The sequence below is a fragment of the Mauremys reevesii genome, linkage group 6 (genome assembly GCF_016161935.1).
Source record: "Mauremys reevesii isolate NIE-2019 linkage group 6, ASM1616193v1, whole genome shotgun sequence".
Taxonomy (NCBI): Eukaryota; Metazoa; Chordata; order Testudines; family Geoemydidae; genus Mauremys; species Mauremys reevesii.
In genome coordinates this window covers 52,310,973-52,337,097 of record NC_052628.1, presented here as the reverse complement: position 1 = coordinate 52,337,097, position 26,125 = coordinate 52,310,973, and the positions used below count along the sequence as shown (strand labels likewise).

Genomic DNA, 26,125 nt, shown 5'->3' with positions numbered 1-26,125 from the left:
GGCTGGCTATGGGACGGGGGAGCAGGGTGTCATAAAATTCACCCAAGCCCCAGCTGCTCAGGTCTAGGAAGCCTCCCTCTCCCATCCCTCCTGTGGCGGGTGGGTTGGTGGGTGCTGGGGGAGGGGGCATTGCCTTCACATGTGGCTTCCTGCCTCCCCTGTGCAGCCTGCTGAGCCTCACTGGGGGTAGGAGTAGGGGCTGGGACTGGGGCTGGGGCAGGGGGGGAATCATAGGGTCAAACACTCAAACATAATAAAAAATCATAGGGTCAAACACTCACGGAAGCCCCAGCAGCTGCTAAGGTGAATGATGTCTGTCTCCTGGCCCGTTTGTGTCTCCTCCAGGTAGGGGCAGGAGAGGGGAGGCCCCCTCCACTCCCCTCCCCCTCCTGAGTGCTTCAGCAGTCGTTAGCATTCCTCTTATGCTAATGCTGCAGCCCTTAGGCTATGGCAGCAGCAGCAAAGGAGAGAGAGACGCTGTGCACTCTCTTTACATTCAGGCAGGAAAGCTCTCGGGGAGGGGGAAAAATCTAGCTCCAAATATTGGTGGAGTAGAGCCCCTGATTATGAATATTCCTGGGGCTTTAGCTCCAAGAGCCCATATAAGTTGGCGCCCATGCCAAAGAGTGAGCCTGAATCGGTTGATCCAGTCTCTGAGACTTGCTGCCACAGGGTTTTTTTTGAAGTGTAGATGCACCCTTTAAGTCTCACCAAATGAAGGAGTGTTTGGGTCTCACATTTAGGTTGTATATGAAACAATAAGTGGCACCACGTGGGATGGTTCAAGTGTGAACTCCTTCCTCCTCTCTTTGGTTGCTGGAAGCAAACCTCCTTTGCTTTCTCTTGCTACTTTCTAAGCACCTATTTCCCATTTTCCTGTACTCACATGCCTTGTTATAGCAGCAAGGCCAATGCAAGAGCATTCAGTGTTGAGCATTCAGGATATAAGAATGATTGCAGTTATTTAGACCTATATAAGACCTTAGCAAAGAAGTTAAATAAGAACTACACAGTTAGCTCTATTCAGATGTAAATTTACCACAGTATGCTATGTAAACCATCATTTATTCCATACAAAGAACTAAGTTAGAAGAATGTTAAATTTCAAAGTTAAGCACACATGGACATGCCATCATTGAGGCTTTTCGGCAATTTTTAGGTCTGTCACTTTGTGCATATTCATTATGTTGTCTAAATTAAATAAACACATACTATTTCCTCAATAAAATATAATACAATTTTACAAACTTAGATACAAATATAACTTTTTGTTACTACTCTGGGTATACCAGAATACGGATAAATACACAGGTAATGATATATCCAAATATACCTGAGTAGATTTCACAGCAGATTTTGAAAGTCTTGTTTTCACTCTAGCTCAGAACAAAACCTGAAAATCCTGAAATTTTCTGAAATAAAATAAAATAAAGATATCCTTCTCTATTGAAATGTTTTGCTTTGATAAAATCAAAATAATTGTTTCAATTTCAATTTTTTCAAATTTTATATAAATGTATATTCAAAATTTTAAAAATTAAATCAAAGTCACTTCAAAAAGGTACATTGAAATGTTTTGTATTGAAAATGTCAACACGGGATGTTTTTGCATTGTTAGCACCCTTTTTCTACAATAAAACTTTGGTATGAGCTACACAATTTTGTGAAGTGTTTCAATTTTGATGGGACTCAATTTTTCAACGAAAAAACGTGTCAATTTTTTTTCTAACCATTCTACATCCAAAGGTACTTATCAGTTGGATATATTTTAGTCTTAAATTTTTACTTTCTGTCCCTAGTAGTTTGGACAGTAAATCCGTCCCAAAATTACTGTAAATACTTTTCAATAGGAAATATATATATTTAAATTATGCTTATATGCAAATGATTAGTTTTTGTTCAAATTTTTCTCAATAATTCATTTTAGGGCAAACTTGAAATTTTTTAGCATGAAAAGTAAATTTCACAAAGTTATGAGTGGCTTAAAACCGAGGTTTAGGATGGAAACTGTTATGTGACCTTACTGATAACATCACTGCCACTATAGTTTAAGTATCAGAGAGGTAGCTGTGTTAGTTTGGTTCTGTAAAAAGTTTCTACTATAGTTTAAAGCTATACTTGCTTTACAGTGTAAGAACATGATGTAACTTTGTCCTAAAAGTCTTCTAGACTGTTTTACACTGTCCGTTGTTTCCACAGAGAAGGAACACAGTGTAATAGAAAGATAGTGAAGCACACTGTGGTGAAAAAAAGGACAGGGAATTTGTGCTGCTCTAGGAGAATAACAGAAACACTGTGCAACCAGATATTTTACTGTATCTCAGGTGTAAAGTGCACTTTACTGTTCTGAATTCTGCAAGAACAGAAGGTTGTAAAGTACCAGGAGTTAAATGGAACTGTCATGTAGAGTGCTGGGGACTATCAACCTTCACAGTACAAGTGGAGTGCTGAAGATTCACAGGATAATTCTTGCTGGAGGGGAAGGAGTTTTGGATTTCAGGCAATATATTGCCATTTCTATAACGTGTTCAGGGCTAAAACAAGGCTCAACATATGTTTTTAAATATACAGGCCAAGATTTTCAAAAGTGGTTAGTATCTTTCTATACCTCAGCTTTTGGATGTTCAACATGGAACACTTTAAAGAGGTCTGATGATTAGAAGGTGCATTTTCAACAGCAGGAAAGAAAGATACATAATCTGCATGATTTTGGAGCACTGTGGTGGTGCACTTCCTGAGACACTTCAAATTCTCTTCCTGTAAGTTGTCCTAGGCCTGGTCTACACTAAGCGTTTAAACCGGTTTTAGGAGCGTAAAACCGATTTAACGCCACACCCGTCCACACTGAGAGGCCCTTTATATCAATATAAAGGGCTCTTTAAATCGATTTCTGTACCCCTCCCTAACGAGAGGAGTAGCGCTAGTATCGGAATTACCATATCGGATTAGGGTTAGTGTGGCCGCAGATCGACGGTATTGACCTCCGGGTGGTATCCCACAGTACACCACTGACCGCTCTGGACAGCAATCTGAACTCGGATGCAGTGGCCAGGTAGACAGGAAAAGCCCCGCGAACTTTTGAATATTTCCTGTTTGCCCAAAGTGGAGCTCCGATCAGCACGTGTGGCGATGCAGTTAAAAATCAAAATAAAGCAAGAGCTCCAGCATGGACCATGCGGATGTGATTGCTGTAAAGGCAGGCAAATCTGTTCTATCAGCGCTCCGTTACAGAAGACAAAATTCAAAATCATTTTTAAAAAATCTCCAGACAGATGCCATAGCAGGGACTCAGCGCACTGCTGCGTGACAAGCGTAACGGAAAGCCAAAGAATCAAATGGACGCTCATGGAGGGGGGACTGGAGCGGGGACTGGAGGACTCAAGCAATCCCACAGTGCCTGCAGTCTCCGAAAAGCATTTGCATTCTTGGCTGAGCTCCAAATGCTTCTAGGGTCAAACACAGTGTCCGCGGTGGTTCAGGGCATAGCTCGGCAATTTACGCACCCCCTCACCCCCAGAAGTGAAAGGGAAAACAATCCTCTCTTGACTCTTTTACATGTCACCCTATCTTTACTGAATGCTGCAGATAGACGCGATGCTGCAGCAATCAACACCAACATCCTTGCTCCCCACCCGCCATGGGTGGCTGGTGGTACAATATGGCTGATATCCATCGTCATCATCAGCCAATTGGCACATGGGGCAGTGCAAAAGGACTGGTAACCATGCCGACTAGCATCAGTGAGGTCGATCAAGGGTGCCTGCTCCTAATTTTTCCTGGTAGATGGTGCAGTATGGCTGGTAACCGTCTTCATCATAGCAACAGGGGGCTGAGCTCCATCAGCCCCCACCCTTCATGTGTAAAGAAAAGATTCAAATGCCCCTGGACTAGCAGTGGGATGCTGGGTTCCTCTCCTCCACACTGCTTAATGTCCTGTCTGGACTATCATAGCAGCTGGAGGCTGCCTTCCACTCATTTCTCACTAACAAGTCACTGTGTCTTATTCCTGCATTCTTTATTACTTCATCACACAAGTGGGGGGACAATGCTACGGTAGCCCAGGAAGGCTGGCGGAAGAACGGAATCAACAGGTGGGGTTGTTGCAGGAGCACCCCCTGTGAATAGCATACAGCTCATAATTTCTGCAGGATCTGACGCAGAGCAGCTGTGCTCTCTGGTTCTATGATACAGTGGTTCTCTAGTACACTTGCCCATATTCTAGGCAGGACTGATTCTATTTTTAGATACCAAAAAGGAGGGATTGACTCAGGGAGTCATTCCCAATTTTGGCTTTTGCGCCCCTGGCTGATCTCAGCCAGGGGCACTTATGACAGCAGCAAATGGTGCAGTGCAAAAGGACTGGTAACCATGATCATCTTATTACCAATTTATGGTATGGTAGATGGTACAGTATGGCTGGTAACCATCTCTGCTGTCATGCAAAAGCAAAAGCATGCTGCTGTATAGCGCTGCTGAATCGCCTCTGTCAGCGGCATCTAGTACACATATGGTTACAGTCACAAAAGGCAAAACAGGCTCCATGATTGCCATGCTATGGCATCTGCCAGGGCAATCCAGGGAAAAAAGGTGCGAAATGCTTGTCTGCCGTTGCTTTCCCAGAGGAAGGAGTGACTGATGACATTTACCCAGAACCACCTGTGACAATGATTTTTACCCCATCAGGCACTGGGATCTCAACCCGGAAATTCCAAGGGGCAGGGGAGGCTGCGGGAACTATGGGATAGCTACGGAATAGCTACCCACAGTGCAACGCTCCAGAAATCGACGCTAGCCTCGGACCGTGGACGCACACCACCGATTTAATGTGTTTAGTGTGGCCGCGCGCACACGATTTAATACAATCTGTTTTGCTAAACCGGTTTATGTAAATTCGGAATAATCCTGTAGTGTAGATGTACCCCTAGTGGCAGCTCTTGGGCCTATAAGGAAAGGTTTGCATTGAGAGATCTTATAGGGGGCAGATCTTCTTTAGGTTCTGCTGTAAACCTCAGCAGATGCCCTGCTCAGCAGAGATTTCTCATTCATTTCAATAACTTTTTTATATTTACTTTCCTCACAAATGTAGAGACTACTCCTCAGTGAGGACTATTTACATGCAAAGTCTGGAGGTTTTAGTTAAACACAATCCCCAATTTATCAAATATCAATGGTTAATAATACAGCTGTTTCATAGCCGCCACCCTTCCTTTTGTCATCAAAGAAATTCATTGGGTCCAGAGAGATGAAGTGAGACTAGTGATATTTCTAGTGAGGCTTACAGTTCCAATATGCCAGCCTCAAGCATTCAGAAACCATTAGTCAAGTCTCAAAAAATCATGAGATTATGAGCTTGAAAAATCATACTTTAAAAAAAATAATAAACTTGGAGTTCTTTTTAATTTTCTTCTGGTTTCTGAGCCTCATTCAGGTCACACTGTCAAGGTGCACTCAGGTCACACTTTCAAGCTTTTCTTCACAACCAAGAGGGCTAAAATGAAAAAGAGAAAACTGAGATTCTCACAAAATCATTTAAAGACAGGAGCTGGGGTTCTACGAAAAATATTGTGAGACTCCAAATAAAATCATGGTAAAATTTCATGAACTGCAACATTGCAGTTCTTTACAGAAGTAATTTGATTGGCCTTTTGCCTTGATTTTTACATCTTCTTCTCTTGCCTGCATCTTCATTATCTTCACCACTAACTTGTTGGTTTTGCAGTTCAGTAGAACTTTAGTAATGTTCTCAGAAGTGCTATTTATATACTGTGACATTTTTCAAAGTGCTGCTTGTTCTTCCATGCTCTCTACATAACTAATAAAAAGGTAAGTAAGAAAAGTGCTTAACTATTCATGGAATGTTTAAACAGAAAATGGAACAGCAATTCTCATTAATTCCATCATATACTATTATTTTAAATGTATTTAAATGCAATGCTGTATTGTTCCAGACAGCTGCTAATGTCCATCTCCTGGGCTGCAATAAGAGGAAACATAAGCTGGTTAGAAAATCTGTCAGAAGCAGGGATTCACAGATTGCAGGAGTGGACTATTAACAAATTTGCCCCTAACATTTCCTACTGCTATAATAGGGAATGACCAAGCTGTAGCATCTCAGCCTTCAGGTTTTTTTGTTTCTGCGGTAATAACAAAGCTGAGTGGCATTTACCCTGTTTGCATAGTGGGTCTTATTGTCATTGTCACTGCAGAAAAATGAATGCTTGTAATGCCCCTGGGCTAATATGTAGTTTCTGAGACTCAAGACCATTCCAAGCCTTTTTAGAGTCTGAACTGACTTTGGGTTGTGTATGCATTTCCCTAATTTTATAAAATCACTCACTGAAGCAATGTGGTGCTCACACAGCTTGTCTTTATGCCTTCTTCCATTAAGTATAATCTTTTGGAGACTTAATTATGATGCATCAAATGGCTGTATGCAAATGTGGTGTTCTATCTCTCTGCCCTGTCTGATTTGTGTTGGTGACAATGTAATGTAACTTTCAGAGCCTGAAAGTTTTCAGATATGTAATTATGATTACAAACATTTCTTACCATTATTTAGAATACTCCAGCCAAGGGAGGATGGACAGTCTTATGACTAAAACACAGGGCTTCCGAATTCTTCTCAGCTTTTACAGATGTCCTGAATGAAAGTGGGTAAATCATTTGGCCTGTCTGAACCTTCGTTTCTTTATCCTTAAAATAAGAATAAGATTTCCCTTCCTTATATACAGAAAACACTGTCTTGGTATTCGTGTTCTTTCAATCTTTTAACAATTCTAGCTGAAAGTATTTAGGATATCCATTGGCATAACTATGACCTTTGTCTTTAAAGAATGAAAATAACTTTCATGTTATCACTTCACTTATGTCCAGCAAGAACTGCTTCTAATTTGGTTGTCATAACAACCACATCTCAGCTTTCACATTTCTCACCCTTGTGCCCAGTTTGTTTATAAAATGTCACATCAGACCTGTTTCATGTTACCTCTACATCATTATATCATTCACAAAACCAAATATAAACAGACACCCTAGAGAAGACCAAAGTAAGGAATGCAGGATACTTCAATATTTATGTTGGAAAATATCAGTCATTATGAAAAAAATTAAATTTGAAAGTATTTAATGTCCAAAATATAATTTAGGGCAACATCCTACCTCTCGGTACTGTCAGTAACTGTAAGAAATCTAAATTCTAAGAAATTTGGACAATCTCAATTCAAAGTTCACTGTGTACTCACATTTTTCCTATTAATTACACAGGAATGACTACACTGGCTCAGAACAGTAGTCCATCTAGTCCAGTGGCCTGCCTCCAACAGTACACAAGATCAGATACTTCAGAGCAAAAATGAGTGAAATTCAGAACTTCCATCCCATGGGAAATTCTGACACTTAGTTTTCATTCCAAATCAGGACAAAATACTGAGATTTGACATTTTTCTGCAACACAAATTCTGAACACTTTTGATTTTGAAATGTGGAGGTGGTCTCTAAGGCAGGTTTTACTGTTTCATTTAAATTTATCCACTAAAAATGTATTTTATTTTTATGGTTGGAAAATGTTTTAGTTTTACAGTAACTGCATTCTCAACTGGAAAATCATTCTCATGGAAAATTCCCAACCAGCTCTGCTTCAGAACAAGGGTTAAAACTTCCATAATGGACAATTATGGAATAATCATAATGGACAATTATGGGAGTTTCTTCTTAGCCACAGTGCTTGTCTTCTCTATCAGGATGTATAGCCCTTGTAAATGTTTATTTTAGCTAGTGTAAATTGTGATTATATACAGAGCTTAATTTGTCAATGCTGAACCTTGGCACCTCTAGGCTTGGCACTTCATAGCCCTGGCACCCCTGGGCTTGCTGCATCAGTTATGAATGAAAAAAAAAAGTTATTGAGCCCTGGCAGATTTTTCATTACAAATTAAGCACCAACTATGTTGTTATCCACATAAAATGCTTAATCCTTTACCGAGACCTTTGTTTCAGTTGTATCTGGTAGCATGAGATCTACAGGGGGTATGTTTTGTTTAAAAATAAAAACATATTTTTTCAAATTTTCAATTTGCTCATATTTAATGCCACTGAATTTCATAGGAACAAATGTCTTATTTATCCTCTAACATTAATGACTGTATATCTTTAAGAAAGATGTGAACAAATTGAAGAGAGCCAAGAGGAGCCAAAAGGTTTAGAAAATCAGGCCTATGAGAAAAGACTAAAAAAAACTGGGCAGATTTAGTCTTGAGACAAGGGGGACCTGATAAGTCTTCAAATATGGTAAGAGTTGTTATAGAGGATTGTGCTCAATTGTTCTCCATGTCCACCAAAAGTAATGGGTTTAATCTGCAGCAAGTGAGATTTAGGTTAGACATTAGGAAAATCTTTCTAACTATAAGCATAGTTAAACTCTGTAATAGGCTTCCAAGGGAAGTTGTGGAAACCCCATCATGGGAGGTTAAATGCAATTTGGGCAAACAACTGTCAGGAATGGTCTAGGTGTACTTGGGCAAATGGGGGCAAATGGAACAGATGACCTCTCAAAATCTCCCTTCTAGGTCTAAGATTCTATATATTGCTATCATATCCCCTCTTATTTATCTACTTTGTAAAGCCAAATAATCCTCATATTTTAAGTATTCCTCATATACTAGTCTTTCCAAGCATAAAATAATTTTCATTTTTTTCTATTATATTCTTTTTAGATGGGTGACAAATTGCACACAGTATTCCAAATAAGGGCATAGGATTTAGTTATATAATGGAACATCTTCAAGATTATTCCTTACCCCTTTAACAACTTTTTTTTATTAGGCAGAGTTTCCCTGTTAACCACTGTGGTGAAGATTGATCCAGAAAAGTTATTTTAGTCCAATTTGAGGATAATAGGACTCCATTCAAAGTCAGTGAGTTTGGTCTTTGATTTTTATAAGGTCTAGCTTTCTCTCCAATTTTCTGTTAATTTTGGGTGTGTAAACTGAGAGACCCATGACATGATTGTCAGGAGTGTTGACTCCATTCATGTCCATGGGAGCTGTAGATGCTCAGCACTTAAAGTCAGGCCTTAGTATCTCCCATTGACCCCACAAAAATTTACACTGACAAAGTTAGTGGACATGATATCCATATAATCTAGGGTTGCCAATTTTGGTCTGATGTATTCCTGGAGGTTTCATCACCTGACAATCTAATCTGTGGTGACTTCAGGACAATTCTGGAGGGTTGACAACCCTAGTATAATGGCTTACTTCACTTTCAGGTAGTTTAGCAGAGTGATTTTTAGCCTTAAACACACACAAACCCATACACCCCCAAACTATCCAGGTTATTTCTGTAGGATGTCACAGCCCTGGTCAAGCTCTCCCAGCTTCTAGACAGCCACAAGGCTGCTGTGTTTAGGTTCCACCTACTGGACCCACATGCTTTTATGCTCTCCTGAGTCTGAACAGAGTCCAGGCACTGTTTCTAGGTAGTTTCAGGATTCAGATTTTCTTTCTAGAGAGCTCCCTCCCGAGAGTTGAGACCAGCACAGTCCAACTGCCTAGTCCCTGACACTAGTACCAGCTCTCCCAGATTCCTCATTTCTAAAGTACACTTTTATGAAGGCTCCAACCTTGTAAGCACTTAGTTTGCTTCAACTCACATGTTCCTGAAGAGAGAAACTGAAGTCAGACTCTGCAAGAGGTGCTTCTAAAACAATTACTTTAATGGTACAAAAGATAGATTCTTGAAAAACAAGTATCTAGATTCTTAACCACTCAATTCAGCACAGAGGACAGTTTCATTTTGCTAGTGTTAAGAAATAGCATGCTATCACAACGTTTTTCCTGTGATAAGAAGGGGCCTCATCTGTTTAAGCTTGATGTAAAAAGCTGCTGTTGCATAATAAGCTACAGCATACGTCCGAGAGCTCAGAAGCATTTGATAGTTTGACAGAAGACATCACCACAAATATTCAGATTTAAGCTTTTATTTATAAACACATCCAGTGTGGTAAATCTCTCTCCTTTATTCCATGGAAAGACAAGTTGCTCTACAGGCAATATTCCACCTCAAGTCTGCAAGAAAAAGAGTAGCATAATGAACTATTAGAATGTACATCACCTCTTCCAAGATCAATATTGACCTAACATGCCATAGTATTTCAAAGTAATTCTGGCACGGAGTCAATAAACTCATTTGACTTAAAGCATATCTTCCAGAAAGGAATCCAGTCTTGATCTGACTACATTGAGAGGGGGAGAATACACTACTTCCCATGATAATTTGTTCCAGTGGTTAGTCACTCACTGTGAAGTATTTTCACTTTGAATTTGTCTAGCTTAACATGGGCTCTCACTATGCCTTTCTGCAGGGAAGAAGGCGATGAAAGAGGGGAAAAAGCCTTTTAGTACCCTGTATTTCTCCCCATAAAGGTACTTATACTAATCAAGTCACCTCGCATTCTTGATAAACTAAACAGCTTGAATTCCTTTTGTATCACTTAAGCATTTTTCTAGTCCTTGAATCATTTGTGATCTTTTCTGTTCCTTCTCCAATGCTTTAGTATCCTTTTAAAAATGCAGAAACCAGGAATGGATGCAGTACTCCAGTGTCAGTCTCACCAGTGCTATATAATACAGTATTTCAATTTAAGCTGTTTAGGGCAGCAACCATATTTTTGTTGTTTATTGTGCTAGGTGCTGTACAGAGTCCTGTGATTAGGGCTCCTATTGCTATAACAATACATGTTAGTAATATTAAAGTTTATGCTGTATAAGAATGTATTACAACTATAAAATTACCTTTATCAACCAAACATGTCAAGCTTCATTTTACTCTTTGCAACAACGAGATCTATTTTCCATAAGCCATGTTGATTAGGCATTATACTCCCCACCCATTAAACCCAACACTTTTTGGCCCAAAGGCCACATTGGGGTTGCGCAACTATATGGAGGGACGGGTAGGGAAGACTGTGCCTCCCCAAACAGCCTGGCCACCGCCCCCTATCCACCCCATCTCACTTCCTGCCCCCCTCAGAACACGTGACCCATTCAACCCACCCTGCTCCTTGACTCCTGACCGCCCCCTCCTGGGACCCCACCCCCTCTCCAACCCCTACTATTCCCTGTCCTGACTGCCCTGATCCCTATCCACACCCCTACCCCAACTGCACCCGAGCCCCCCACCCTTTACCATGCTGCTCAGAGTGGCAGGAGCTCACAGCCCTGCCAGAGCCAGGCACACCACCCGGAAGGAGCAGTGGGCCACAGCACTGGTAGTGTGGTGAGCTGAGATTGCGGGGGAGGGGCCAGGGGCTAGCCTCCCCGGCTGGGAGCTCAGGGGCTCGACAAGATGGTCCCATGGGCTGGATGTGACCCGTGGGCCATAGTTTGCCCACCTCTGCTTTAAACTCTTGATTGAATCCCTCATTATCCATGTTATCCCATCTGGCTCTTTTGAATACTGATGCATTCACACTTTCAATCTTTTGGAAGGTTTCTAAATTCAGTAATGATGTCAAGCTTGTTGCTGAATTAAGGCCAATCACAGACCTCTTCTAAAGAGGAAGTGTATAGCAGTTGTAGTCATTAGGCAGACTGCAGGCCAAATCCAGACAGTCAGATACTTTTGAATAGACTGCGAAATCTTTATTTATCATTGTTTTTGTATTTTCTCTGGAGTCTGGACCCTGACCAAGAAACCTGGACCTTGATAAAATTTTATTATTCCTGGTGTATAGATTAGAAATCAGAACCTGTGCGGGGAAAAAAAAAAGAATCCTATTCCAAACAAGATTTTGATTCTGAAGTTACAGAACATATGTAAAATGTTGATGAAACCAATCTGCTTGTACTGCATTTCTGTATTAATAGTTTTATTTGGGAGCAATTTTAGTGCTCTTACTCCAAAAGGGAGATAGTAAACCAGTATGTGGGGAAGGGGAGGGAGAATTTGGTAAGGTAATCTCTTATGCCTTATAGTGATAGACTTAAGAAGCTCCATTTATTTAGCTTAACAAAGAGAAGGTTTAGGGGTGATTTGATTAGTCTAAGTACCCTTATGGGGAACAAATTTAATAACTATTCTTCAGTCCAGCAGGGAAAAGTCTAACAATCCAACAGCTGGATGTTGAAGCTAAATAATTTCAGATTGAAAACAAGGCATACATTTTTAAGAGTGTAATTAACTATTGGAACAATTCATCAAGGGTTGTGGTGGAGTCTTCACCACAGGCCATTTTAAAATCAAGATTGGATGTTTTTCCAAAGAAAGATGCTCTAAGAATTATTTTGGCGAAAGTTCTCTGGGTTGTATTATGAGGGCCAGACTAGGTGAACAGAATCCAAGGCCAGACAGAATCAGTTTCTTAAATGGTTAAGTTTGTTTTAACTAAGGAATAAAATGTTTCTTTTTTTGTTTACATTCTAGATGGGGTATTTTTAATGGCCAAATCAAATAACTGGCACATCAGAAAACATTTACAGTATCAGTTATTCATCCTGATTTGTTCACATGTGTCAGAGATCCTGATAAGTGGCATACGTGTGCAATGAGATGATATGATGCACTCCTTCTTTCACTTGTTAGAGAAATGCTGTCACTTACTGAAGAGTATAAAGTCATTACTAAAGTTACAATGATCATTTGATTAAAAAGATTGTATTCCCTACTCCATCACCACCACCCTGGCCCAATGATGAAAACCAAATTATACCCACAACTGGAATAAGTAACTAGTGACACACACTGTTCTGGTCAAAATTTAATTTTTTTTTAGACTTTATAAGCAGCGCAGCTGGTTCATCAACTCCTTTAACAGAAGGGGGCAAAAAGCATTAAACAAGCTGTCAGAATCAGTTACCTTTTTATAGGAATTAAACCATGTCCTCTTCATTTCTTGAGCAGCTGGTGCCTAACTATAATGAAAGGAAAGGTAAAGCCACTTCCAAAGAACACTACCATTAATCCCAGTAGCCGCCATTTGTTTTCTATAGAAAACGGAATGTTCTAGAAAAGAGAAGAGAGTTTGTTCACAATAGTCCATCAATGGACTCACATTATAGACGAGCTTTATAAAGGTATGCTTACTCTTTTTCCCCCCAAACACTTCATCTAACATTTTGTGCATCTGCCTTTATAAACAAACAGCACAAGTGAAACATGGCTCCCATTCACTGAATGAGATCTTGACAGGTGGGGGGGGGGGGAATAAGTGAAGTATAACATATGAACTTAGTACTTTAAGTAGCTAACCTTCTCAGAAAGAGAGGAAGAATATAGGCTAACCAAGTAGTTTGCAAAATGTCTCCAACACGGATGCTCAGACACATTTGATCGCTCTACTTTGGAAGGACAGTACAATCTGGTACATCAGAAAGCGTTTACAGGATCATTGATTTCCTCATACTGTTGTGTTCACATCATTTGTACCAGTGGAGCAGGAGGAGTTTGGGGAGGGGAACGGCAGGGGCATGACAAGGCCACGATCCCATCATGGCTGCTGACAGAAACCCGACGAGAGGAGGCAAAGACCCTCCCTGCCAGAAAGCCCCGGCGCCACAGGAGTCAGACAAAACAGGGTCACTACGTGCTCTGAGTCTGGTCTCTGTGGGGCCCAGACACCCACTCGTACGGGGCTGCGGGGAAACCGGCCAGTCTCCCAAAGGCAGGAACTGAAACCTGCCAGAGGACGCAGAGCGCCCGGACGCGCAGGGAGGCTCTTGCGCTGGGGGAGTCCCACGGCTGCTCGGCCCCGCGGGTTCACACACCCCAAGGGCTCGTTTAACGCGCAACAGCCGCACCCTCCCCCCAATTCAGCCCGGGCCCTGGCCGGGAAGTGCCGCCTCCCTGCGGCGCCTGTGGCCCGCAGGCCTCGGGGCCGGGCAGCGCGCGGCGAAGCTGGGTGACGGGCCGGCCCCAGCCCCGGCCCCGGCCCCCCCGCGCCGTTACCTTTCCCGGCCCGTCCTCATAGTGGGACCTGCGGATGGCGGAGGTGGCGAAGCGGCGGACAGTGGCACCCAACATGGCGCCGGAGCGGGGAACGGGTCGGCGCGCGACTGAGGGCCTCTGTCTCCTTTACGACCTTCCTTCCCTGGCCGCTGCGCTTGCAAGAACACTGGCGCCGTGGGGCCTTATGGGATACAGTACGGGACGGTGGCCGCCGAGTTCCCGCTGCCCCGCAGCAGCATGGGAATTGTAGTTCCAGCGCCACCAGCCTTGCGGGGAGCTCGCTTGACTCAAGCGCAGGCCTGAGCTCCATACTGTCCCCGCTCTTCAAAGGGGAGCGGCCCTGCCTGGCGGCAGCGGAAACCCCACCTCCTCCCGCCTACTGGCAGGTCAAAAGGCTGTTCCCCTATCACAGGGAGACGTTCCTGGGGTGTGGACAAACTTCAGCATCACTTCCTGAGAGCTTGGCAGAGGTCACGGGCCACTAGGCTCCACTGTTGCCAGTGCTTGGCTCCTGTAACAAAGCCTCGGAGTCATGTGATTAATCAAGACTGTGAGCTTTCATTAAAAGACAAACGCTAAGTACAATAAAAAACATAAAACAATCAGTTTGTAGCCTCAGGATTATGGAGAAAGACTTGAATATGTGACCAAAGTGCACTCTACAGGCTCAAGAAACCAGAAGGCAAAATTAGTCTGTTATTTAAAAAAACAACTTTTGACATCACATAAATGTGTGTAACACTGGTCTTGTTTGCAGGACAGTGAGTGGTAAAAGGATTATAATGGACATAAGGCTAAAGTCCACCATAAATAGACACCTGTAAAATACCACTAATATCAATAAGACTGGATGGGCATACCCGAGGACAGAATTTGGCCCATAATCTCTAGGAGTAAATCAGTTACAATGACTAGTAAATCAGGAGGCCGCTGAACATTTGAGAGACAAATTATGAAGATACAGACAGCGTTGCCAACTTGCCTCATTTTATCACAAGGGGCATGATATATATAAACCCCAGCTCCTGAACTCATGATTATACAAAATAGCTTTTAATTTTTTTAAATAAAGGCCATTTCTAGCACTCCTGGTTGCAGAAAAAAAGCTAAAATGTGACCCATAAGGGATCAAAAACTAGAAGGCAAATCAAAAGAACCTAGATTTATTATCTTTTAAAATATCATTTTAAAGCCAATCTCATGAGGACCTGACTTGATTTTAGAATGCTTACATGGTTGGCAATACTGGAAGAGCCTAGTTATGCATTCCTTATGGTAAATAGTAACTTACTGCATGAATAGTCCCATTGAAATCAATGGGCTATATATATATATTCAATGTAAGAATGGCACAATTGGGTCCTTAATAAATGTATGCTTGCAGATATGTTGGATTGATAACACCATATTGAGCAATATTATAATCTGAGCTAAGAAAAGCATAATGAAATCAGTTACTGCCATGAAAACCTAATATGGAAAAAAATGGGTGGGGTAGTAATTAAAGAGAATAAGGGATTAATATTACTACAATTTGTATTACGAGGCAAAGTCTGTATTCAAGCAGAAGAGGCAAAACAGTTATATAAATGAATAAAGAGGGCATGTTAAATATTTAATATGTATCAAAATAAATTATTCATATGATCAAAACTTGAAATAAAATAGCAAAAATTAAAGATTTGGAAATTAGAAGAAAAGTGTTAGGGTGACCAGACAGCAAGTGTGAAAAATCAGGACAGGAGGTGGGGGGTAATAGGAACCTATATAAGAAAAAGCCCCAAATATCGGGACTGTCCCTATAAAATCAGGACATCTGGTCACCCTAAAAAAAGTATAGATTAATTTATATGAAAGATAAAATGTACATGAATTATATGACAAATGAGGATATTAGTGAGTTCGTGAGACAGCTACAAGTATTTCTAAAAACAGCAAAAAGCCACTCTGGGATGTATAGTAGTAGTCTATTGGTTAATATCTAAGGTGCATTCTGGGGGTATGTCTGCACTATAAGAGTTACATAAGCACAGCTGCAGTTATGCAGCTGTAGCTGGGTCTACAGTGGGTAGGGTTGCCAACCCTCCAGGATGGTCCCGGAGTCTCCAGGAATTAAAGATTAATTTTTAATTAAAGATTATGTCATGTGATGAAACCTCCAGGAATATGTCCAACCAAAACTGGCAACCCTGACAGTGCGGGGGTCAGGTCAATCTAATTTTTCACAGCCCTGAGCAACATAACTAGGCCTACCTCAGTTTTAGGAGTAGACAATGCCTGAGATATAAGATCAAAGCTGAGCACTAGTAACTTGTTAAAGCAGTTCTGAATCCAAATCTCCTCCAAACTAAAGGGTGTTTAGGTTTGGCGTTTTGGTTCAGGTGTATCTCCAATGGTACACTCCCTCATGAAGCTTCATCGTGGGGCAATGACCCCCATCCCCATCACAGGTTGTACTGAAATAACATAACTTAGCTCTAAAATCCCCATAGCACATTTTGTTAAAATAGGTGTTTGTACCAGTGTGCTTGGTCAACAGTTTCCTTCCCTCTACTGTTGCATAGCCTGCTGTGTGGTGGTTTTTCACTGTCCCTAGCAGTTACGCTTCACCTGTAGCTGCATTTTAGTGATGATATATGTAGATAGGGCAAAATCCTGAAATCCTGTTTTGGATTTTACTCAATCCTTACTCAGGCAAACTCTTTTAAATATAAAATTAGTTAATGAGTTAAAACATCAGTACCAGACTGTACTGGTAACCTTTGGGATCAAAGGTGCCATATAAATGTAACATTTTCTGATGATAATATAAGAATGTTGATAACATTTTTTGAGTTTTCTTTCAGATAACAAGAATGAATTATGATATTTTTAAACACTGGAATTGCTCTACTATAGTTGAGTGGTATATCCAGTCTGTCTCCACACATTTAAAAAAAAGTCTTTTTTTACCTCTGTGGGGAGTCTGAAACCTCATGATTTTTTAATAAAAGTCCTCATTGAGACTCCACTGGCTTAGTCCTTGGTGCCACTGGAGTTCTGTTGCAGGCTTCCTACTAACTTTTCATGCAGTCCAGGACTGAATTTGACAAGTCACCAGTTCTAAATGCTCTGTCAAATTTGTTCAACTGTTTGTCATCATATCCACTTATCCAACTGGTTCCACATGAACATTGAAAAATGTTAAAGGCCGGGATCATTATTTAAAAACAGAAAAATCATGTGATCCATGACAGAAACACTATTCTAGCCATAAGTTGTTTAAAGAGACAAGATGGATAAGGTAATATCTTTTATTGGAACAACTTCTGTTGGTGAGAGAGAGAAGCTTTTGAGCTTATGCCAGCAGAAGTAGGTTCAATAAAAGATAGAGAGACAAGATAGGTGAGGTACTAATATCCTGGGACCAACATGGCTACAACAACACTGCATACAAGTAGTTTAACAAATTTAACTGTACAAAGTCATACATATATATGTAGAGGTAAAAATACATCGGTAGATTTGATGGAGATATAGAAAGATAGGCTTTTAATCCTCATTCCAGTTTTTTATATCTACAATTCTTAGCTCACCTAAAAATTTCATTAACTCTAATTGCTCAAATTTTCCAGGTTATCTGCTTCATCTTTAATATACTATTTGTCTGAATGTGACTATGACTTACGGAGAGATTCTTTCAGTTATTACATTCTGTACGCCTACTCAGTGTTTGTTCAAAGAGAATATTTCTTTTTTTAATACACAAAGGAAAAATATGAGTAATGAAAAAGCCCGAAGACTAAAGTAAATCAGACTAATTGTATTTTTTTTTTTGCAGATCTTAATGAAAGAAAGACGGCATAAAGCTTAATAGCAACAAAGAATCCTGTGGCACCTTATAGACTAACAGACGTTCTGCAGCATGAGCTTTCGTGGGTGAATACCCACTTCTTCAGATGCAAGTTGCATCTGAAGAAGTGGGTATTCACCCACGAAAGCTCATGCTGCAGAACGTCTGTTAGTCTATAAGGTGCCACAGGATTCTTTGTTGCTTTTACAGATCCAGACTAACACGGCTACCCCTCTGATACATAAAGCTTAATGGGCATTACAGCAGAACACCTACTGCTATTCATTTCCAAGCAGGATCTCTCACTGAATATAATGATGAGACAAGAGCAAGGTGCAATTGTGTAACTTTTTCACTCATTCTGTTTGATAAAAGAGTAAAAAAACAATTTTTGGTAGATATTAAAATTTCATGTGGTTCAATTCAGATTTCTGGAGCTGATTAAAATGTTTTTATTCAAATAAACCAAAAATATTATTTTTTCATTGTGTTGTATTGACTGTGGCATAGCAAGACGTGTAAAACAACATACAGAGAATGTTATTTCCCTCAGAAGGCATCCCATATATATGCTGGCAAGTTAAAATGGTTGGCTGACCTGCTACAACTGAGAGTTACTTTTCTTCAGTCACCATGCCCTGCACAATAACATGTAGTACAATATTTGGCAGGATGAACCACCCATAACTGGATATTAACCATAAGAATGTATAATTGTAATATACCAATTAATGAGGGAGATAAAGGTGGACAGGAGCTACAGGAGCTGTCATATAAATGGATATTAATTAAATATTTCTATTAAAACTCTATTGATTAGCCGTAATCTAAAAAATAGGATATTATACAATTCACTGAAGTTCTGCTTCTAATTCCATAGGTGAAAATCATATCTTTTCACTGTGGTAATTTAACTTGCCTTGTATGTGATTCCATATTTCTAAAAATCTATTACTCATGTTTTCTTCTTCTCATCAGAACTCCATAAGGGGAGGATAGCATCTGTATAAAGGTAGTCTATATGTTCTAACCCAGCCTCTAAAGATCAAGATGGGCACTCAATAACATGAGTTATTGTCTGCAATGCTGCCTCACAGTCACAGTGTGGAGAGGAAATCAGGCCCATCCAGTGCACAGTTGCAGCAGCTCTGGATGAGCCAGATAGTATCCTGTTGAGCCTGGTCTTAGGCCTGGTCTACACTGGGGGCAGGGAGGGGCGGGGGGGGGAAATCGATCTAAGATACGCAACTTCAGCTATGAGAATAGCGTAGCTGAAGTTGACGTATCTTAGATCAAATTAAATTTACTTACTTCACATCATTGCAGCGCGTCACGCCTCCACCGTCGACTTTGCTTCCGCCTCTCGCCAAGCTGGAGTTCAGCAGTTGATGAGAGAGCAATTGGGAATCGATTTATCGTGTCTATACTACACACGATAAATTGATCCCCGATAGATCGATCACTACCCGCCAATCTGGCGGGTAGTGTAGACGTACCCTTAGTGTGTTAGACTCTCTTTCCCACCAGTGCTTCCACTCTACAATAATGTAGTTTTCAGTTTCCTGGTGTCACTGATCATCCGTGCATGGTAAAGGCACAGTACTGCTCTTATCTAGGAGTGCATGAGCTGCTGTGGCAAAAGGGTGTCAAGAGATTGACCGTGGTGTCACACCTTAATCTGCTCTGGGATACTTCTGATGAATAAGAGCAGACCTTCAAATTGGTACTGTGTGTTGTTTCCTGTCTGAAAATGGGGCATCAATCAACCAGAGATATGACAGGTTGGTATAATCTGTCACAGCTGTCCAGGAAGATTTAACAGTAATCGCATCTCGAAGAACTGGTGGAACTGTGTGCGTTAGCAAACACAGACTGGAGGTTAGTGTACAAACCAAGCACTCCCTACTAATATGAGTGTCCAAATTCAGCTCCATGTCGACGAGAGTGGCAATTGTGCTCTCAAACCTGGAGCAAATACTAGGGCCAGTATAGATGTACAAAGGACCAAAGTGTCAGATCCCTTGAAGGTTTCGATAGTTTTCATATCAAGGCAGTACAGGAAAAGATCATCATTTCCAAGTATTCCAGGTCAGGCTGCTATGTCAGACTATGATTGAGTTTTACTCCCAAGTACATGACAACTGGTCGGAATGGCAGTAACCATCCTTCCACATGGACTGAGAGTGTTTAGAGGGAAAGTGGCTGCCACTGTTTTGATTTCACTAAGAATTAGTCTCCATGTCTTGGCTGAGATTTCCTTCAATACGGAAATCCCTTCAATATGGAAATAATTTATAGTATCTGCAGTACAAATGTCATCAGCATACACATACTTCTTAGCCTGCATTTCAGGAAGTTTGGACATGTATATGTTGAACAAAAGGGGATCAAAAATGGACCCTTGTGGAAAGCTGTTTGTGACATGCCCCGAGATACAACCTGGATTATGGAATTACTGTGCCCCCTTCACTCTCCTGCCCAGGCTCTTTCCTGCACTGCTATGCTAGTGAACAGCAAACTCCTCCAGGTTCTGTTCACTCAGCCATCAGCATCCAGAGGCACACCCAGCAAAGTACATGAAAGCTCTCACAGCCACTCATGAACTGTGTATAGGGACACCCCCACAATTTTCCCAGCCCGAGTTTGCACCCCAGAAATGTGCATCTTACATTGATCAAGAACCCCTTGATCAGAGTAAACTCATTAATTAGTTTGGCATACCATCAAATGGTACGAATATGCACCAACCTCTGTAACCCCCCCATCTCAAATGTTCCTTTATCTTCCAAATATTCTTGTGGTCTTCAGTTTAGGTGGGGGAGGAAAGGTGATGTCATTGTCCCTTATTTTATACTCTCCTCCAGCTGCTGGAAAGATCCTTGTTTTGTCATGGGGATTAGGCAGCCCCAGGGCGTACCTGCTTGAGCAACTGTCTTTCATATGAATTGTTACTCTCTTGTTTACAACTCCCCTGCTGGTGAATGGCCGGTGATGGTCGCTTAAAACCTGGCTGGGTATTGGTCACCCTTTAGTTGCTACTGCAAGGCCAGTCTGTGGGCATTTCCCAAACTCACCTTTCAGTAACAAACACAGCAAAATCTCATAACTTCTTATACAATGATACATACATTTCAACAGAACAGTAACAGTCAACAGATTATGACTTTTCCAGTGATACCTCACAAGGCCTACTTTGCACAAGATTTATCATAATTTGTAAAAGTGGCGACCATAATAGTGTAGATGGTCAACTATTGCTGAGATATTTAAAGCAATTGATTTTCTCCCTGACTTGCAGGGTGAAATTTCAGTTACCAGTCATTCTTGCATGAACTGCACCATTTGCCTACAAGAAATAACTTGCAACAGCTTGGAAGTCAGCCCAACAGAGGAATTTTTAAACTAAGGACTGGGAGAAAGACAACAGGTGTGGAGGAGCACACAGTTCAGACAGAGACATCCCTTAGAGGAGGAGTTATTAAAGGGAATACTCTATATCCTAGTAAAGATGAGAGGATACTTTATCAGCTATCTGGTCACCCTAGTTCCAGATGGCATTCACCCAAGAGTTCTAAAGGAACTCTAATATCAAATTGCAGAACTACTAACTGCAGTGTGTAACCTATTGCTTAAATCAGACTTTGTACCAGAGGACTGAAAAATAGCTAATTTAACGCCATTTAAAAAAAAAAAAAGGGTCAAGAGTTGATCCTGGCAATTACAGGCCAGTAAGCCTAACCTCAGTACCAGGCAAATTGGTTGAAATTATAGTTAAGAACAAAATTACAGGCACATAGATGAACATGATATGTTGGGAAAGAGTCGACATGGCTTTTATAAAGGGAAAGCATGCCTCACCTATTAGAATTCTTTGAGAGTGTCAATAAGCATGTGGACAAGGGTGATACAGTAGATATAGTGTACTTGGACTTTCAGAAAGCCTTTGACACTGTCCCAGACCAAAGAGTTTTAAGAAAATTAACCAGTCATGAGATAAGAGGGTAGATTTTTTTTCATGGATCAGTAATTGATTAAAAGATAGGGAACAAAAGGTAGGAATAAATTGTGAATTTTCACAATGCAGAAAGGTAAATAGTGGGGTCTCCCAAGGATCTCTATTAGGACCAGTGCTATTCAACATACTCATAAATGATCTGGAAAAGGGGATAAACCTAAACAGTGAGGTGGCAAAGTTTGCAGATGATATAAAATTACTCAAGCTAGTTAAGCTCAAAGATAATTGTGAAGAATTACAAAGTGATCTCACAAAATTTGATGACTGGGCAACAAAATGGCAGATGAAATGCAATGTTAACAATTACAAACTAATACACATTGGAAAACGTAATCGTAACTATACATACAAAAAGATGGGATCTAAATTAGCTGTTACCATTCAAGAAAGATGTTGCAGTCATCATGGATAGTTCTCTGAAAACATCTGCTCAATGTACAGCAGCAGTCAAAAAAGTTAACAGAATATTAGGAACCATTAGGAAAGATAGATAACAACAAAAAATATCATAATGCCACTATATAAATCTAAGGTACGCTCACACCTGGAATTCTGTATGCAGTTCTTGTCACCCCATCTCAAAAAAGATATATTAAAATTGGAAAAAATACATTGATGGCCGACAAAACTGATTAGGGGTATGGAACAACTTCCATAGGAGGTAAGATTAAAAAGACTCGGACTGTTGATCTTAGAAAAGAGACACATAAGGGGTGTGGGATACAATAGAGGTCTATAAAATTATGAATGATGTGGAGAAAGTGAATAAGGAAGTAATATTTACCCCTTCACATAACACAAGAACCAGGAATCACCCAAAGAAGTTAATAGACAGCAGGTTTAAAACAAACATAGGGAGGTACTGTTACCCCACAATTTGGACTCCAGGCACCCCAATACTGGCTTGCCTATAACCATAAATTGATTGTTAATTTATTCTGACCAAATGGGTAGTAAAGTGGTGGCCCGCTCTAGAGGAATTGCTAGGGTATTACCACGTGGTTTGTCTCTGACCTGCAGAGGACTCTCCTGAGCAGACCAATCCTGCTAACCCTCTGATACAGCCCTCTGCTCAAAGGATTGACATACAAGCAGCAATTCTTCGATAACAAAGTATTATTTATTTAAAAGAAATAATCAGTTACAATACATTCAATTAAACAAGAAGAATACATTATACTCTATAAGACATCATAGAATGCAATTGTCTTTCATTAAGACATACAATAAAGTGGCACAGTAAAATAGAATACATAGAATATACAGACTATATAGCGGTTACAATGTAATACCTACGGTACATAGAGAACCTGTACACATAGGTATAAGAAGTCCTAATACAGTGCTGATAACAGACAGAGCTTCTATACAGATGTACAAGAAAGCATTACAAGGGTATACATTGAAAAGATGTTACAATTTAACATTACCATTCTGTGAGCGGTGATCGAATGATCACAGAATGGGATGGGGTGGCTCTCACTCAGAAGCAGGTATCCAGCTTTATTTGCAGGCACACTCGAATAGTCCTTAAAAAATGAACATAAAATTGGACTTACACTCTGTCTTCTTGAATCCCTCTGAATCATCTTAATGGTCCTTCTGTCAAAATGAGCCTTTCTGCTGCTTATAGCTGCTGCTGCTGTTGCTGGCTGCTACCCTGCTGCTCTTTTCTTCTCTGTTATCTTCTTGTTCTGCTATCTTCTTCTGCTGGTATTGTCTCCTTTCCCTCACACTCACACACCCCCACCCCCAGCCTACTGGCTGTCTCCTTATATTCAGTTTCTGGCCTTCTCTCATTGGTTGCTGTCTCAAGTTCAGTAATTAGCATGGATTCTACCTGCATGGATGGCAACTGTTCAACCAATCAGCTTTGTCTGTTACTGGAGCTGCTCCTCCTCCTGACCCCTCCCTTCAGGTGTTTTGGAGTGAGTTGAGTCATCCCTGTTTGACCTCTATTTCACCCCTGTTTCTTATCTGCTATTGGTCAATTTAGTCTATGTCCTCTATCTTTGATGTTTTCTAATAGAAAATGTGTGGCCACCATTTTGGATTTTTAACTCTATTGGGAGAAGTAAATTGTTCACTTCCTTCCTTAAACTCGTTATTTTTTATTGTATGTGCATACCTGGGCACTTCTAGTTTTAATTGACTTCTATATATAATATCAGCTCATAATTTACATTGAATATCTATTCTATTAGTCCCTCCTCAAGGATCAACTATTTGAAATTTAGTTTGTTTGATTAATAAATAATTAATTTGTTTCTGTTTGATTATACCAGTGCGTAAGTATTGTTCTTGTACTTTTTATACTGCATTTAGGAACAAACCATGCTACAATAGCACATGAAGAATTCCAGTTTGGGTATATTGTAAGGCTATATGAACGTGCAATTATTGTAGGTCCATGTATCACTACACATTGCCATTGCCCAGCTCTTAATATTTTTCTGTATATTTTTCCTGCATTGCCAGTAGCATCCCAATTACATTTTGAGGGTTTTGGTGAAGTATGGTAATCAGGATGGGTCATTAAATGTCCTCACCCTTGAGAAGCATATGTAATAGAGCATTTATGAGCATCATAATAGGTAGTAAGTTTTCTCTTTCTGATTTTGCTCTATAGCTTTTAGGGGGCCCCCCATTATGACTGTTATTGCTCTACATTTATTATTGTTTTGAATTGTAAAAGCACACCCTTGAATACTGTTGGCAGTAGTCATTGTAGTGGGTCTAATCCATTGTATCATTGTTTCTATATCCAGGAGAAGTGTTGGGGCTGATGATTTACTCTTCTCCCTGAACTTATTAAAAGATTAGATGAGCACACAATTATTTTTAATCCTTCCATTAATGCACACTGCTATAGTCCAACCCTGACTATTCTACCAAGCATTGTGCCCATCCCTTACTGAGATTTCCATGTACATTCTGAGGGTTGAGGTGATTTTTCACCAGATCTTTGCCACATCAAATTTCCTTTTCCTTGAGCATCAGATAAAAGATTATATTTATGGACATCATCAGTACTAAGTGCTCTACCCATATGATTTTGTGCAATGAAGTCTATAATTCAGACAGGTCCCATTACTACCTTTACTTCCCTTGGTTTATTCTCTATTTTTGGAATTGTAAAGATACATTCTTCAACATTATTGACAACAGCTTCATTATTGGAATAGGACTTGGCCCATTGTATTGTTGGTGTTTTATCCAAATTTGCACCACTATAGCAGAATTCTGTGGACACAAATACCCAGAAGAGCCAAGATGAATAGAACCACATCTTCTACCATCTGGCTTTCCTTTATCTGAAAATAGAAATAACAAAAGACCCTTTTTCTTTTATAAACACACATTCAAAGTCTTATTTTAACAATATAAAAACTTTTTTTTAAAATTCCTTTTTTATATTATTTTATTATTTAACATATTTCTAATTTTATATACTTATTTTAACAATTACCTTATTTATGATGCTATTAACAATATATTATCTATTATTTTAACAGTTACATTATATCTACATTTTTCCTAATACTAACTATAAATATTTCCTTAGCTAAACCTACTCTAATATTTCCCTAATATTAACAATTATTATAAAAATATTTCTTCTTAAACATTAACTATTATTAGATTGATGGAATCCTATAATGATCACATTAAGTTGTTCTCCAAAGCACCCGGTTGTTGACATTATATCACTCCCTATAATTCCATATGCTGCTGCTCCTTGTTGCACAGGGCCAAATCTAGTGTTTACTTGTCTTTGGCCTATGCTAATTGATATTGGCACACTTAATGGAATAAGAAATTGTCCTTCTACTCCATTTAACACAAAAAACTCTTGTGAAGCAATTGGCATTAAATCAAATTCCATATTGATGCTTAAAATTGTGTACAAGAAGGCTAACATCATTTTGGGCTGTATAAGTAGGGGCATTGTCAGCATATCGAGGGATGTGATCATTCCCCTTTATTTGACATTGGTGAGGCCTCATCTGGAGTACTGTGTCCAGTTATGGGCCACACACTACAAGAAGGATGTGGAAAAATTGGAAAGAGTCCAGCTGAGGGAAGCAAAAATGATTAGGGCTCTGGAGCACATGACTTATGAGGAGAGGCTAAGGGAACTGGGATTGTTTAGTCTGCAGAAGAGAAGAATGAGGGGGGATTTGATAGCTGCTTTCAACTACCTGAAAGGATGTTCCAAAGAGGATGGATCTAGACTGTTCTGGAATGGGTTACCTAGGGAGGTGGTGGAATCTCCTTCCTTAGAGGTTTTTAAGGTCAGGCTTGATGAAGCCCTGGCTGAGATGATTTAGTTGGTC

At 40.2% G+C, this 26,125-nt stretch overlaps 1 protein-coding gene and 2 non-coding genes across 3 annotated transcripts; all 3 read right to left on the bottom strand.

Annotated features, from left to right (window-relative positions):
- Positions 1 to 9,960: 9,960 nt before the first annotated feature.
- LOC120407248 (cytochrome c oxidase subunit 7C, mitochondrial) lies at positions 9,961 to 14,158 on the bottom strand. The gene is made up of 3 exons (XM_039542761.1): positions 13,942 to 14,158; positions 12,854 to 12,999; positions 9,961 to 10,064 (listed from the first exon to the last, which is right to left on the bottom strand). Exons 1-2 carry the CDS (start codon positions 14,014 to 14,016, stop codon positions 12,883 to 12,885), a joined length of 192 nt encoding a protein of 63 aa, XP_039398695.1. The 5' UTR covers positions 14,017 to 14,158; the 3' UTR covers positions 9,961 to 10,064; positions 12,854 to 12,882.
- Positions 12,456 to 12,510, bottom strand: LOC120408800. The gene has a single exon (XR_005600976.1). It is a non-coding gene; the product is annotated as a small nucleolar RNA Z39 (small nucleolar RNA).
- Positions 13,359 to 13,422, bottom strand: LOC120408799. The gene has a single exon (XR_005600975.1). It is a non-coding gene; the product is annotated as a small nucleolar RNA Z39 (small nucleolar RNA).
- Positions 14,159 to 26,125: the final 11,967 nt, after the last annotated feature.

Excerpts from the sequence above, each read along its gene's own strand:
- LOC120407248 (XM_039542761.1), bottom strand. The coding sequence starts at position 14,016 with ATGTTGGGTGCCACTGTCCGCCGCTTCGCCACCTCCGCCATCCGCAGG. Across the intron at positions 13,000-13,941 it reads ATGAGGACGGGCCGGGAAAG|AACATTCCGTTTTCTATAGA; the intron begins GTAACGGCGCGG and ends TCTCTTTTCTAG.